We start from the raw sequence: 14,355 nt of genomic DNA, 5'->3' as shown, positions 1-14,355 counted from the left end.
TTTACATATCAATGCCGCCTGCTATTTACATATCAATTATTTGTACACTGCACACAGAGCAGGGCTGAGCAGCTTTAGTGACTCACTCACACAACTGGGCTGGGCCTATCCTAAGGAAGGGACCTGGAGCTGCAGCTCTAATAGCTCCTTTGTTAATCCGGCCCTGCATGCAGCCTGTTATTGCTGTAGTACACATGCAATGCACAGGGACAGGATGTAAGGGGACTGTGCAGGACCTTAGCAGTATTGGTCACTTCCTGCCCATATGACTTTTATAATGACGATTATATGATGTCCACTGGTTGAAGTGGTTGTACCGGGATAGTGTCTGCACCTGCAGATATCGTCCCAAGCAGGGCATTTTTCAGCCAGCAATTTTCTTCTAAGCAGAACTGATTTGAGTGGAGGAATAACCATTCGATCACTTCTGCGGGCGGTGGAAGGGGTACCCTTCTCCCACCTCTGCCATCCGATCGCGGAGCCCGGGGAGCGATGTGACTGGCGGGGGCGGTGGCACTACATACTGACGTTGTTGGTCCCTCTCTGAGATCCCGGAAACTGGAAGCGACGAGAATTTTTTTGTTTTGGCTATTTGTAGAGTTGAGCGGACACCTGGATGTCCGTGTGTGCGGCGGGTTCGGCCGAACTTGAGAAAAAAGTCCGGGTCCGTGTCCCGGACTTTTTCCGAACTTTACCCGGACACCGAACCCCATTGAAGTCAATGGGGACCCGAACTTTCAGGCACTAAAATGGCTCTAAAACACCAATGAAAAGGGCTAGAGTGCAGCAAATGGCAGCAAAACGTAGTTAAGAGCATGGCAAGTGCTCTGCAAACAAATGTGGATAGGGAAATAACTTAAAACAAAAAAAAAAAAACAGAAAAATAAAACAATGTTCTTCGTCTGTGAAGGACGAGGCCCATATGGAGTAGGAGGGAGGTTGAGGAGGCGGTGGATGTGGCGGTGTAGGTGGAAGCGGCAGTGGAGGGGGACGAGGTAGCCAACACTCCTTTTTTTCAGTCATTTTAAATTAGGGTACACCCCAAAAGAGTGAGAAAGATCAAAAATAGAACAATGGCTGGGTATCCATCTCTATTCTGCACAAGGTACGGAAAAGTCCTGTGGGATCCATGCCTGGTTCATTTTAATGAACGTGAGCTTGTCCACATTGTCTCTGGACAGGCGGCTGCGCTTGTCTGTGATAACGCCCCCAGCCGTGCTAAATACACGTTCAGATAATACACTGGCTGCAGGGCACGCCAGCACCTCCAAGGCGTAAAGGGCAAGCTCAGGCCATGTGCCCAACTTGGAGACCCAGAAGTTGAAGGGGGCAGACCCGTCATTCACTACATGTAGGCGTGTGCACACATACTGCTCCACCATGTTGGTGAAATGCTGCCTCCTGCTAAGACGTTCCATATGAGCTGCTGGTGCTGCTGTTTGTTGTGGCGTGCTGACAAAGCTTTTCCACATTTCGGCCATGCTAACCCTGCCTTCTGAGGTGCTGGCGGTGCCCTGGTTGTGTTGGCGACCTCTTCCTCCTCCTCCTCTGCCTTGTGCTTCCCCTGTGGCCCCGCTGTCAGGTGGGAATGCCAGCAGCATCGTGTCTACCAGCGTGCGCTTGTACTCGCGCATCTTGCGATCGCGCTCCAGTGAGTGAATTAAGGACGGTACGTTGTCCTTGTAAAGGGGATCCAGCAGCGTGGCCACCCAGTAATCAGCACAAGTTAGAATGTGGGCAACTCGGCGGTCGTTGTGGAGACACTGCAGCATGTAATCGCTCATGTGTGCCAGGCTGTCCAGAGGCAACGAAAGGCTGTCCTCTGTGGGAGGTGTATCGTCTGTGTACTGTGTATACCCCCAGCCATGCACCAGTGATGGCCATGGGCTGGGCCTGGGTGCCACCCTGCTGTGAACATGGTTCCATCTCCTCCTCCTCATCCTCCTCATCCTCCAGAACTGTGCCCCTGCTGGACAATTGTGTCCCTGGCGTTTGTGTGTGCAGGAACCCACCCTCGGAGACAGTTGCGAATGACTGCCCTGAAAGCCTTGGAAATGTTACCTCTTCATCCTCCTCCTCCTCCTCCACATCATGTGCCACATCCTCTTCCATCATTGCCCGAATTGTTTTTTGAAGGAGGCATACAAGTGGGATAGTTAAGCTGAGAACGGCGTCATCGGCACTGGCCATGTTGGTGGAGTACTCAAATAGCGCAACAAGGCACACAGGTCTCGCATGGAGGCCCAGTTATTGGTGGTGAAGTGGTACTTTTCCGCAGAGCGACTCACGCGTGCGTGCTGCAGCTGAAACTCCACTATGGCCTGCTGCTGCTCGCACAGTCTTTCCAGCATGTGCAAGGAGGAGTTCCACCTTGTGGGCACGTCACATATGAGGCGATGAGCGGGAAGGCCGAAGTTACGCTGCAGCGCTAACAGACGGCCCGCACTTTCTGCAGCAGCTGTGACATATCGGGGTAATTTTTAAGGAACCTCTGCACCACCAAATTCAGCACATGCGCCAGGCAAGGGATGTGTGTCAAACCGGCTAGGCCCAGAGCTGCTATGAGATTTCGCCTGTTATCGCACACCACCAGGCCAGGCTTGAGGCTCGCTGGCAGCAACCACTCATTTGTCTGCTGTTCCATGTTCCTCCACAACTGGCGTATCTCACACGTACCGATACAGACTATGCCGTAATTTAATTTTTTTCACCCCAAAAGGATGTATATTGAATAGCGGAAAAGAAAAAAATTTATAAAACGGTGTATTTCACACCTACAAACACAGACTAGGCCCCGATTACAATTCTTTGTACCCTAAAGGCAGGATGAGGATGAGGAAGAGGAGTAGGAGGAGTTCGGAACAGGAGGCAAACTGAAGCGCCCTGCAATCCTCGGCGGTGGAAGGAGATGCGCCAAACAAATTTAAAAGGTGTATCTCACACGTACCGATACAGACTATGCCGTAATTTAATTTTTTACACTCCAAAAGGGTGTATATTGAATAGCGGAATAGAAAAAAAATTATAAAATGGTGTATCTCACACGTATAAACACAGACTAGGCCCCGATTACAATTTTTTGTACCCTAAAGGCAGGATGAGGATGAGGAGTAGGAGGAGTTCGGAACAGGCAGGAGGCAAACTGAAGCACCCTGCAATCCTCGGCGGTGGAAGATGCGCCCCAAAAATTTGGAAGGTGTATCTCACACGTACCGATACAGACTATGCCGCAATTTAATTCTTTTTACCCCAAAGGGTGTAGATTGAATAGCGGAATAGAAAATATGATATCAAAAGGTGTATCTCACACGTACAGACCCAGACTAGGCCCCGATTACTATTTTTTGTACCCTAAAGGCAGGATGAGGAGTAGGAGGAGTTCGGAACAGGAGGCAAACTGAAGCACCCTGCAATCCTCGGCGGTGGAAGATGCGCCCCAAAAATTTGGAAGGTGTATCTCACACGTACCGATACAGACTATGCCGCAATTTAATTCTTTTTACCCCAAAGGGTGTAGATTGAATAGCGGAATAGAAAATATTATATCAAAAGGTGTATGTCAGACGTACAGACCCAGACTAGGCCCCAATTACAATTTTTTGTACCCTAAAGGCAGGATGAGGAGTAGGAGGAGTTCGGAACAGGCAGGAGGCAAACTGAAGCACCCTGCAATCCTCGGCGGTGTAAGATGCGCCCAAAAAATTGGAAAGGTGTATCTCATACGTACCGATACAGACTATGCCGCAATTTAATTATTTTTACCCCAAAGGGTGTAGATTGAATAGCGGAATAGAAAATATGATATCAAAAGGTGTATCTCACATGTACAAACCCAGACTAGGCCCCGATTACAATTTTTTGTACCCTAAAGGCAGGATGAGGAGTAGGAGGAGTTTGGAACAGGCAGGAGGCAAACTGAAGCACCCTGCAATCCTCGGCGGTGTAAGATGCGCCCAAAAAATTGGAAAGGTGTATCTCACACGTACCGATACAGACTATGCCGCAATTTAATTCTTTTTACCCCAAAGGGTGTAGATTGAATAGCGGAATAGAAAATATGATATAAAATTGGTGATTTTTCAATAGCACATGTGAACACTGCAGTGTCTTATGTTTTATGTCACGGTCAGCTCTGCAGCAGGCAATGAAGGGAAAAAAAAAGAAAATTCCCCTTTAAGTTTGTAATTTTTAAATAGATTAGTACAGACTATGCCACACTTTAATTTTTTTAACCCAAAAGGGTGTATATTGAATAGTGGAATAGAAAAAAAGTGTATAAAATTGAAAATCACTCAATAGCACATGTGAACACAGCAGTGTCTTATGTCACGGTCAGCTCAGCAGCAAGCAGGCTATGAAGGGGGAAAAAAAAAAAATTCCCCTTTAACTTGTAGTAAAATATAGCTGATGAACGCTGCACACAACTGACTGATAAAAATAGATTTTTTTTTCTCCCTCCTCCTCCTCAGTGGGCTCAAGTGAGGGCAAAAAGATCGTTCACTGCACCACCCCCCACACAGCAAAATCGATGTAGACTGTCCCTGCCTAATCTCTCCAGCCTGTCCCTAAAATGCTCAAAAAGATCGTTCACTGCACCACCCCCCACACAGCAAAATCGATGTAGACTGTCCCTGCCTAATCTCTGCAGCCTGTCCCTAAATGCTCAAATAACTTTCCCTGCCTACACTCCGACCTGTCCCTGCATTCTTTTCGGACACAATTTTTCACTGTCTGTCCCTAATCAGCAACCAGCACGTATGATGTGTGCTCTCTCCCTAATCTACAGCAGAATGACGCAGCGCGCTGTGACTCTAACTTATAAAGACATGGGTCACATGCTTCAGATGGCCAATCACAGCTACTAATACATTAGTAGGCATGGCTGGGATGGCTTAAGGCACACCAGTTAAACGCTTGTTGATTGGCTGTTGAAAGCCCGCCATTAAAAGCGCGCCATTACATACAAAACAGGAAATAAAATGACCGAACACGGATTTTAAACCCGAACATACAGTAACGTTTTCGGGTCCGTGTTCAGGTAACAAAAATCCAATTATTCGGTACGAACCCGAATAATACAGTCCGTGTTCGCTCAACACTAGCTATTTGTTTACCTGGTCGTTACAACAGCTGCAATGGAGCCCAAAGGAGAGATTTGGGGTCTAAAAAAATCCCCAGATCTCCCCATAAAGAGGACCTGTCATGACCCGTGCTTTCACAAGAAATGTTCTTCATCCTTTGTGAAAGCAATAAAGCCATAAAGTTAGTCAAACAAAAAAAAAAAGGGAGAAAAAAAAGTTTAAATTAAATGATAAAAATTATTTTAAAGAAAGTAAAATGCCTTCACCCCCCCCCCCCCCAGCAATCATTTTAGCTCCAGACCTGAGTCCTGTGTAACTCTAAACTGCTAACCTGTAAAGGCTTTTTAAATGTATCTATTTACTTGGTGTGACATCATCTTTTATATCTTACACAAAAAAAATTGGACTAACTTTATTGTTTTTTTTTTTTTTAATTCAAAATGTGTATTTTTTTTTTTTTTTAAAATTGCATTTGAAAGACTGCTGCGCAAATATGCGTGATTAGAAAAAAAATTTGCAACGATTGCCATTGTATGCCATTGTATGCCATTGTATTCTCTGCTAAAAAATAAATAAATAAATTATATATATATATATATATATATATATATATATATATATATATGTGTATATAATGTTTGGGGATCTAAATAATTTTCAAGCAAAATAATACTAATTTAAACTTGTAAACAACAAAGTCAGAAATAGGCCTGGTCTTGAATTGGTTAATGACCATTATGTGTAAAATAATATACACTTGTATAATAATAAAAATAGATAATAATGATAATAAAAAAATCTTTTTTTTCCTTGTTTTTATAATTTAATAAGAAATTGTTCATTATATAGTGTTTGTGTGCAAAATTAGGCATTAGAGTGTTTTCTTTTTTTTAAAAAACCACTGCACAAATGCCGCATGACATCTGCTAAAAAGAAATTAAATAAATAAATATAATGTTTGGGGGTTCAAAATATTTTTCAAGCAAAATAATACTAATTTAAACTTGTAATCAATAAATGTCAGAAATAGGCCTGGTCTTGAAGTGGTCAATGACGATTATGTGTAAAATAATATATAATAATAAAAATAGATAAAAATGATAATAAAAATTCATTTACTTTCCTTGTTTTTATATTTTAACAAAAAATTGTGGATTATATAGTGTTTGTGTGCAAAATGAGGCATTAAAGTGTATTTTTTCCAAAAAAGTTACATTTAAAAAAACACTGCACAAATACCGCATGACATCTGCTAAAAAAAAAATAAAATAAATAAATATAATGTTTGGGGGTTCTAAGGATATTTCCCAGCAAAAAAAAAAAAAAAAGTAGATTTTTACATGTAAACAAAAAATGGCAGAAAAGGCTGAGTCTTTAAGTGGTTAAAAAAATGATTTTACCTAAAAAAAAAAAAATGTTCCTTCACGTGGTAGGTGGTGGTTGGTGACCGCTGTCTGTTATCAACAGAGCGTGATTCCCCTCTTCTGATTATAACAGATCTCGAAGTTCCTTCCTCTTCAGTTACAGTAAATAATCCTCTCTGATCATCCTTCTGGTAATTGGGACCAATATGACCGACTCCGTCACCTACGCCGACCTCCGATTTGGTGACATCGCGCTGAAGGAAGCCAAGCATGGCGGTAATTTTTATATCTCATATTTATTCAGTGTTGTTTTTATGTCAGCTGAGATAATTCTGTATTTCTGCCCTGGAAGTTCAATAGAAACCTCCAAACAGAGCTGCACATGAATGTGTTTATCCAATAAGATAACAAAGCGCAGGGTTCAGTAAGCCAGATCAACCAATCAGAGAGCCATCATTGCTCTAATTCATTCCAAAGGTGTTCTATTGGGTTGAGGTCGGGATTTTTATATAGTCAAAGGTATTGAGACGCCTGCTTTTACATGCATATGAAATGTAATGGCATCCCAGTCTTAGTCCGTAGGGTTCAATATTGAGTTGGCCCACCCTTTGCAGCTATAACAGCTTCAACTCTTCTGGGAAGGCCGTCCACAAGGTTTAGGAGTGCGTCTATGGGAAGGTTTGACCGCGCATTCGTGAGGTCAGGCACTGATGTTGACTCGCAGTCTCCGCTTGAATTCATCCCAAAGATGTTCTATCGGGTTGATGTTAGGACTCTGTGAGGGCAGTCAAGTTCCTCCACCCCAAACTCGCTCATCCATGTCTTTATGGATCTTGTTTGTGCACTGGTGTGCAGTCATGTTGGAACAGGAAGGGGCCATCCCCAAACTGTTCCCACAAAGTTGGGAGCATGAAATTGTCCAAAACGTCTTGGTATGCTCAGGCGTTAAGAGTTCCCTTCATTGGAACTAAGGGGCCAAACCTGGCTTCAACTCTTCTGGGAAGGCTGTCCACAAGGTTTAGGAGTGTGTCAATGGGAATGTTTGACCTTTCTTCCAGAAGCGCATTTGTGAGGTCAGGTACTGATGTTGGCTCGCAGTCTCCGCTCTAATTCATCTCAAAGGTGTTCTATTGGGTTGAGGTCAGGACTCTGTGCAGGCCAGTCACATTCCTCCACCCCAAACTCACTCATCCATGTCTTTATGGACCTTGCTTTGTGCACTGGTCCAAATCATTTGGTGGAGGGGGGATTATGGTGTGGGGTTGATTTTCAGGGGTTGGGCTGGCCCCTTAGTTACAGTGAAGGGAACTCTTAAGGTGTCAGTATACCAAGACATTTTGGACAATTTCATCCTCCCAACTTTGTGGGAAGAGTTTGGGGATGGCCCCTTCCTGTTCCAACATGACTACAAATCAGTGCACAAAGCAAGGTCCATAAAGACATGGATGAACAAGTTTGGGATGGAGGAACTTGACTGGTTCTGACCTCAACCTTGATAGAACATCTTTGGGATGAATTAGACTGGAGACTGTGAGCCAGGCCTTCTTATCCAACATCAGTGCCTGATCTTACAAATGTGCTTCTGGAAGAATGGTCAACCATTCAAATAGATACACTCCTAAACCTTGTGGACAGCAGAAGAGTTGAAGATGTTATAGCTGCAAAGGGTTGGCCAACTCAATATTGAACCCTACAGACTGAGACTGGGATGCCAATAAAGTTCATGTGTGTGTAAAGGCAGGCGTCCCAATACTTTTGACGATATCAAAATCCTGACCTCAACCCAATAGAACATAGAGCTGTTATAGCTTCAAAGGGTGGGCCAACTCAATATTGCCCACCCTTTGGTGACCAGGGGTCTTCAAAATATGGCCCTCCAGTTGTTCAGGAACTACAATTCCCATCATGCCTAGTCATGTCTGGGCATGTCAGAGTTTTACAATGCCTTATGGGATGTGTAGTTCTGCAACAGCTGGAGGGCCGTAGTTTGAGGATCCCTGCTATAGACCAAGACTGGGATGCCATGAAAATTTCAAGTGCATATAAAAGGCAGGTGTCCCAATACTTTTGACAATATAGTGTATCTGACCTGGTGGGAACCAAAACTATGGCCAATATTATGGAGTTGCCCTCACATGGCCATTCATGAAGAGTTACACCCCCACTCCATGGCTATTAGAATGAGGTTGCCCCCTCGATAGCTATTATTATGGAGTTGCCCTCACATGGCCATTCATGAAGAGTTACACCCCCACTCCATGGCTATTAGAATAAGGTTGCCCCCTCGATAGCTATTATTATGGAGTTGCCCTCATGTGGCCATTCATGAAGAGTTACACCCCCACTCCATGGCTATTAGAATAAGGTTGCCCCCTCGATAGCTATTATTATGGAGTTGCCCTCACATGGCCATTCATGAAGAGTTACATCCCCACTCCATAGCTATTAGAATGAGGTTGCCCCCTCCATATCTATTAATATGGAGTTGCCCTCACGTGGCCATTCAAGAAGAGTTACAGCCCCACTTCATGGCTATTAGAATGAGGTTGCCCCCTCGATAGCTATTATTATGGAGTTGCCCTCACATGGCCATTCATGAAGAGTTACACCCCCACTCCATGGCTATTAGAATAAGGTTGCCCCCTCGATAGCTATTAATATGGAGTTGCCCTCACATGACCATTCATGAAGAGTTACACCCCCACTCCATGGCTATTATAATGAGGTTGCCCCCTCGATAGCTATTATTATTGGGTTGCCCTCACATGGCCATTTATAAAGAGTTACACCCCCACTCCATGGCTATTACAATGAGGTTGCCCCCACGATAGCTATTATTATGAAGTTGCCCTCACATGGCCATTCATGAAGAGTTACACCCCTCACTCCATGGCTATTAGAATGAGGTTGCCCCCTCGATGGCTATTATTATGGAGTTGCTACCCCCATGGCCATTAATATGGTGGGCGTCCCAATACTTTTGGTAATATAGTGTGGGTGGGATGGTCGTGGGTGGGATGGTCGGTGGTATATACACTGTTGGTTATATCTTATTCTTCAGACATTCTTCAGACATAGAAGTCCATTTTATGAAAATAAAGCATCAGTGTATCATTTTGAAGAATGATCATATTAATAAAAAGAGGAAGTCTGTCCAAATTAATAAAAATGTATTGTTTAAAACAAAAAAAGGGGGAAGTGTTTTTATAGAAGTGAGGTGAAGATGAAGAAAGAGACAGTGTCCCCGTGATAAGATCACCTAGACATGAAGAAGTTGAAGAATTAAACAAAACAACACGTTTTCATTGAGTTTTGCATTTATTTTTAATTCGTTATCCTCGGTGGGCTGAGCGCCTGACTACAAAAAAAACCCTTTTCTGCTCTAAAAGTTCTACAAAACAGCAGATTTTCCACTGCTGATCGCTCAGCTGTAGCAGCGTGACTGTCAAATGTAGAAGTGATTCCGATATCTCTCTAGGACAAAAGCTCTACAGCACCGAGGACTGCACCGGGGAGCGCTCCGGGGACCGGCTAATCACCCCATAGATTCACTTACAGACGATTGCCGAGAGGAAAAAAGACGGCAATGAATGCGGTTATGTGGGGATTAACTCTTTCATCACTGGAGATCAATGAGGCCTAGAAGCCCGGACCAAAATTACCAGCATCAGTTATTTTACAACAGATTCTAACAACCAAAAAAGATCCTTCGAGGATAATTTTACCAATAATATTGTATCCAATTGTATTGTAGCTGAAATGTCTGCTTTCATGTTGTAAAGCGCTGTGCAAACTGTTTGCACTTTATAAATCCTGTATAATAATAATAATAATAATAATAACAATAATAATAACAAAAACAATAATAATAATAATAATAATAACAATAACAATAATAATAACAAAAACAATAATAATAACAATAATAATAATAACAATAATAACAATAATAATAATAATACAAATAATAATAATAACAACAATAATAATAATAATAATAATAACAATAATAATAATAATAATAATAACAATAATAATAATAATAATAATAATAATATGCCATCTAAAACATCAACCTGTATCATTTAAGGTTGTTAGCTTTTTTTTTTTCTTGGACATAAATTCGGCTTTTATTTGGTAAGCTCCTTTAACCCCTTCAATACAGTCCACATTCACCCCCTTTCTGCCCAGGCCAACTTTCAGCTCTGTCGCACTTTGAATGACAATTGCGCCGTCATGCTACACTGTACCCATATGAAATTTTTCTATCTTTTCTTTTTTTTTTACACAAATAGAGCTTTCTTTTGGTGGTATTTAACCACTTGCCTACTGTGCACTTAAACACCCTTCCCATCCAGGCCAATTTTCAGCTTTCAGCGCTGTCACACTTTGACTGACAATTGCGCGGTCATGCTACACTGTACCCATTTGAAACTTTTATCATTTTTTTCACACAAATAGAGCTTTCTTTTGGTGGTATTTAATCATCTCTGGGTTTTTTATTTTTTACAAAAAAAAAAGAATAAAGACAGAAAATTTTGAAAAAAAAAAAAAAAGTTTTTCTTATTTTCTGTGAGTAAATTTTGAAAATAAATTTTTCTCCTTCACTGAAGGGCGCTGATGAGGCGGCACTGATGGGCACTGATAGGCTGCACTGATGGGCACTGATGAGGCGGCACTTATGGGCACTGATGAGGTGGCACTTATGGGCACTGATGAGGAGGTACTAATATGCCGCAATGATGAGCACTGATAGGCGGCACTGATAGGTGGCACTGATAGGGGGCACTGATAGGCGGCACTGATGAGCACTGATAGGCGGCACTGATGAGCACTGATAGGTGGCACTGCTGGGCACTGAGAGGTGGCACTGCTGGGCACTGAGGTGGCACTGCTGGGCACCGAGAGGCGGCACTGGCGGGCGGCACTGCTGGGCACTGAGAGGCGGCACTGATGGGCACTGGTGGATGGCACTGATGGACACTGACAGGTGGCACTGATGGGCAGCACTGATGGGCAGCACCATCAGTGCCCACACTCAGTGCCCATAGTGCTGCCAGTCAGTGCTTATCAGTGCCTAGATGAGCAGGCACTGATGGGCACTGACTGGCAGCACTATGGGTACTGATTGTGGGCATTGATGGGGACACTGATGGCGGGCACTGTGGGCACTGATGGGGGGGCACTGTGTATGTTTTTTACCTTGTAGTAATCAGGGCACTGGTGATCGGTGCCCTGATTACATGTCTCTTTGTCCCTGGCGCTGTGCAGCTCTCCCTCCTTCCTCACACTGCAGGCTCCGTGTGAGGAAGGAGCGCCGGCGATGAGAGATGATCTCATATGTTTACATATGAGATCATCTCTCATTGGATGATCCGATCACGTGGTGAATGGCCGCTGTGATTGGCCATTCACCACGATCTGTGACACAGATTCTCCCCGCTGCGCACTCGCGGGAGCGCGCGGGGGGCGTGTCACTGGGAGGCCGTTTAAAAACGGCCTCCCGAAAATTCGAGTCCGCGCTGCAGCCGTATATAGGCTGTAGCGCGGATGGCAAGTAGTTAATCACTGCTGGGGTTTTTTTTTATTTCTTACAAAAAAAAAAAAAAAAGGAAAAAGACAGAAAATTTTGAAAAAAAATGTTTTTCTTATTTTCTGTGAGTAAATTTTGAAAATAAATACATTTTTCTCCTTCACTCATGTGCGCTGATGAGGCAGCACTGATGGCCACTGATAGGCTGCACTGATGGGCACTGATGAGGTGGCACTTATGGGCACTGATGAGGTGGCACTGATGAGGAGGTACTAATATGCCGCACTGATGGGCACTGATAGGTGGCACTGATAGGCGGCACTGATGAGCACTGATGGGCGGCACTGATGGGCACTGAAAGGCAGCACTGATGGGCACTGAGAGGTGGCACTGACAGGCAGAACTGGTGGGCACTGACGGGCAGCACTGATGGGCACTGACGGGTGGCACTGGTGGGCACTGACGGGCAGCACTGATGAGCACTGATATGCAGCACAGATGAGAAGGCACTGATGGGCACTGACAGGCAGCACTGGTGGGCACTGACGGGCAGCACTGATGGGCACTGACAGGCAGCACAGATGAGAAGGTACTGATGGGCACTGATTGCTGGCGCTATGGGCACTGATGGTGGGCACTGATGGGCATTGGTTGAGGGGACTTATGGGCACATTTCTTTTTACTTTTCTGCAATCAGGGCACTGATGATCAGTGCCGTGGTTACCTTTTCTAGGTTCCCCTTTGATGAGGAGCCACTAATCGGCTCTCCTCACCACACACTCTGACAGTGTGAGGCGAGGAGAGCCGATAAACGGCACTTCTGCTTTTACATGTGACCGGCTGATCCCAGGTGACATTACTGGCCAAACATGGTCATAACCATAATTGGTCAGTGTCATCTCCCGGGATCCCTAGCTGTTTTCTAAATTTATATATTTAATTTGGGTGGCTCAATTTGTTTCATATGTTTGCAAACGGCGATCTGGCTTGATCCAAGACAAACCCATATTCACCCTGTACCTGAATGTCATCCTTAGTGATCACATGTCTCATTCCATCTCATATCCCAAAATAAAGAGGATTAGTCCACATGTTTGGACAATGGGTGGAGCTATGCAAATCGATGCTTATGCCTCAAGAGCCAGGTGCGCATCCAATATGGTGTGTAGTGCAAATGTAACCTAATATTACAGAGCTGTTTATCCCACACTGCATACAGAAATTCCAGCCATACTCCATAGAAAACATGGACTCCATACACTGCATACAGACATCCCAGCCATACTCCATAGAAGCCATGGATTCCATACACTGCATTGATCATGGCCAGAAAGCAGCTTTTCATCAGTTTCTCCCTCTGTGGCCCCCTCATATGTACTATATGCAGTGGATGGAGATCCTGCCTTGGTGGGCCAGTAAGCTTTATCTTTTGGAGGAATTGCTGAATTGGGTTGTAGGGGATATTTATGCAGTATATTCAGTTTATAATGTATTATGTCACCGTATGGGGCCATCTACAGCTGCGCTATCCAATCACATATCTTTGTTTTCTGCATTTAATTGCTTTGTTTTCACTTCAGGCTCCACCCAAGAGGATCTCACAGAGGATGTTATGTATGAGAATATCACCGGTCTACGGCCACCCAGAGAGAAGATACCGCCTCCGGCACCCGTTATGGGTAGAGGCCATCAGCTGAAGGCAGGTGAGGTGCAACATTGTGCTGTACTTGTATCTGTCATGAGAGGAGCAGTGATTGATTGGTTGGCCTGTTCAGGGCTTCACAGGTTGGGAGTTTGATTGCTTCCCCCTATCTCTAGAAGAGGTATTCAGAGCTTAGGGAGGAAAAATTCAAATGTCCAGCCTAAGTATTAAGCAGGGCCTAGCCAATCCCTGGGGAGGTGTGCCCAGGTGTGGCTGGGATGCTGTTACCTGATCCCTGAGGAGGTTGTCTTCTTCTCTCCTGAGGAAATGGATCTGTGAGCTGAGAGGAGGGGGGCTGCTTGCCCCTGGAACCCTTTGAACTGGATGCTGGACTACTCTACAAGAAGCTGAACCTTTGGAATGATCTTGCTCCAGGGTCCTAGGAATAGCCTCTTTTCTGTGCTGCACCTTAATTCATGGTCCCCAGCTGTGAACCTGTAGACTGGTCGAGCCTACCTCTAGCTGTGCTAAAGTTACTTAATTGTCCCCAGCCATGAACCTGTGGACTGTTCCAGCCTGCCTCTACCTATGCTAGCGTTACTTCATGGTCCCCAGCCGTGAACCAATAGACTGTTCCAGCCTACCTCTACCTATGCTAAAGCTACTTTATGGTCCTCAGTTTGGAACCTGTAGACTGTTACAGTCTACCTCTATCTATGCTAAAGTTACTTCATT

General features: G+C 44.4%; 1 protein-coding gene across 1 annotated transcript in view; it reads left to right on the top strand.

Annotated features, from left to right (window-relative positions):
• The first annotated feature begins 6,612 nt into the window (after window positions 1-6,612).
• Window positions 6,613-14,355, top strand: part of LOC309562060 (C-type lectin domain family 12 member B-like) — a 56,433-nt gene continuing 48,690 nt past the window's right edge. Inside the window, exons 1-2 of the mRNA XM_082266173.1 lie at window positions 6,613-6,721; window positions 13,559-13,681. Of these exons, the coding sequence (XP_082122299.1) occupies window positions 6,652-6,721; window positions 13,559-13,681 (193 nt within the window). The 5' untranslated portion in view covers window positions 6,613-6,651. The remainder of the gene's footprint in view (window positions 6,722-13,558; window positions 13,682-14,355) is intronic.

Source organism: Pelophylax lessonae (genome assembly GCF_965119305.1).
Source record: "Pelophylax lessonae genome assembly, chromosome: 1".
NCBI lineage: Eukaryota > Metazoa > Chordata > Amphibia > Anura > Ranidae > Pelophylax > Pelophylax lessonae.
This window is presented reverse-complemented; position numbering and strand designations above follow the sequence as displayed.